A 2174-nucleotide genomic window follows, 5' to 3' on the forward strand; every position below is an offset into this window, starting at 1 on the left:
TTAGATACATTCCCTAAAATCAACTGCATGATCTTAGAATCTAGGTCCTACTAACTTACCTCTCGTAAACTGATTTTAGCAGTATAAACTATATTTGATCCATCCCTTTTAAATTTGGGGTGATCTTTGTCTTTAATGATAAAAACAATGTCTGCTGGAATACTATTTGGCGTTTCATCTCCTTCCCTTGGAAAAGTAATTTTTGTGCCTTCTTTCCACCCTTTTTTAATCTCAATGGTAAGTATTTTGTCCTCAGATCTATAGCTCCTTCCATCAGTGTTTAGCCTTTTTCGAGAGATCTTCATCCGTTTGGTACAACCATTATATATTTCTTCAAGTGACACTCTAAGTTCATGAATAACTGGAGGGTCTTGTTTGAGTCGGGATGGCCCCACAGAATTCCTGTCTCTTGGATATCCATTCATGCTGAATCCAAAGGCACTAAAAGGATCTCCATCTATTTCCATTTCTTCATTATCTCTGCCACCACCCATCCGTCTTCCAAAAAAAATTTCAAAGGGGTTGGACCCTCCGAAAAATGCTGCAAATGTGGCATGAGGATCACCATGGAAGGTGTACCGGAAGGTGCCCCCTTGTCCATCAGTGCCTCCTGCTCCTCCCTTCAATCCTAATGAAGAGATAAGAACAATTAGAAAAAAGCTCACAACTCTCCGAAGTTAAACTTTCAAAAACTCTACTGGTAATAAATTTTATTTATTAATAATAGCCAGAAATGACATTATAACTAAATACAGAACAGCTACAATTTATTAATAGCCAGAAATGACATTATAACTAAATACAGAACAGCTCTATAACTTTTGATGATGTCATCTAAGTTATATTTTTAGCTTTCAAACTTTTCCTCCAAATCCCCACTTTTAATAATTTATTCCTGAATCTGTGTTTCAAGGATGAGAAAAAAATAAAAAAAAAAACTGGGAACTCTTTTTTTTGTTTGTTTTAGAGACAGAGTCTCACTTAACCACCCTTAGTAGAGTGCTATGCATCACAGCTCACAGCAACCTCTGAATCCTGGGCTTAGGCGATTCTCTTGTCTCAGCCTCTGGAGTAGCTGGGACTACAGGGGCCTGCACAACGTCTGGCTATTTTTTTGTTGCAGTTTGGCTGGGGCCAGGTTCAAATATGCCACCCTCAATATATGGGGCCAGTACCCTACTCATTGAGCCACAGGCGCCACCCAAAACTGGGATCTCTTTATCTCATGAATTACTGGTTTGTCACACTAAAGTATATAAATTTAGGTTTGAAAAATGATAAATGATAAATTTATCATTTTTAAATGATGTTAGTTAAAAAAGTCTTTAGTCATCAATGCAAAATACAGAATCGTTCTAAATCTTTAGAATTATAACTATTATAATCAATAAGTACAAACAGTTTACAAAATGGTATAACCATTTATGATTTAACCATTATAATCAATAAGTACAAACAATTTTAAAAATGCTATAGTCATAGTACTTGGCTTTATTTCAGGTCATCTTTTACTATTTAAGAATTAAAATAAAACTCTGTGGCAGAGAGGGGAAAATTCTAATAACGAGGATACCCTATGAAAAATGTTTTTTTTAAGACACTAAAATTGTTATTCCTGTCCTAGATATCAAATTGCTCATCAAAGCATACCATATCATGGTAATTTCAAGGAATGTAAAAAGAAGACTGAAACCAAGAGCTGCAAACCTTCTTGACAAGAATGGCCTTGGAATGGTCATTTCTGTCTATTGTGAACAACCCACTTCAGACAGCAGTATAGTGACCATTTGACCCTTTGCTCAAAGGTTTAACTAATATTCAACTTATTCAAATTAAAACAGCATTTTCTACCATGTCAAAGAAAGAGTCTACTAAAAGCCACATAACAATATAGTGATCTTTTAAGTGGTTGTTACTGATAAAGATTTCTATCATTGTAGTACTAACAGTTTCTGAGAGAGCTTTAAGAAAATTCATAACCAAGGAAACAAGCAATAAAACAATCTTAAAATTATAAAACCATGAAGAAGTCAAGAGATTAAACAGAGATGCTAATATCTTTAAACAGTGATGAGGACAGGAAATACATTTTATTCATTTTGCACTGCTCAAGTATACAGGGCTGGACATGGAAGGCATTCATGTTTATTGAATGAACTAATTCTTTTTTTTTT

At 34.6% G+C, this 2174-nt stretch overlaps 1 protein-coding gene across 1 annotated transcript in view; it reads right to left on the minus strand.

Moving 5' to 3' along the window:
* The window catches only part of DNAJB4 (DnaJ heat shock protein family (Hsp40) member B4), a 13704-nt gene that overhangs the window by 3838 nt on the left and 7692 nt on the right, over positions 1-2174 (minus strand). The window contains exon 2 of the mRNA XM_003784215.3: positions 60-628. Coding sequence (XP_003784263.1) covers positions 60-628 — 569 coding nt within the window. The remainder of the gene's footprint in view (positions 1-59; positions 629-2174) is intronic.

This window comes from Otolemur garnettii, unplaced genomic scaffold, assembly GCF_000181295.1.
Source record: "Otolemur garnettii isolate 467f Iridium unplaced genomic scaffold, OtoGar3 scaffold00010, whole genome shotgun sequence".
In the NCBI taxonomy this organism is placed as follows: Eukaryota; Metazoa; Chordata; class Mammalia; order Primates; family Galagidae; genus Otolemur; species Otolemur garnettii.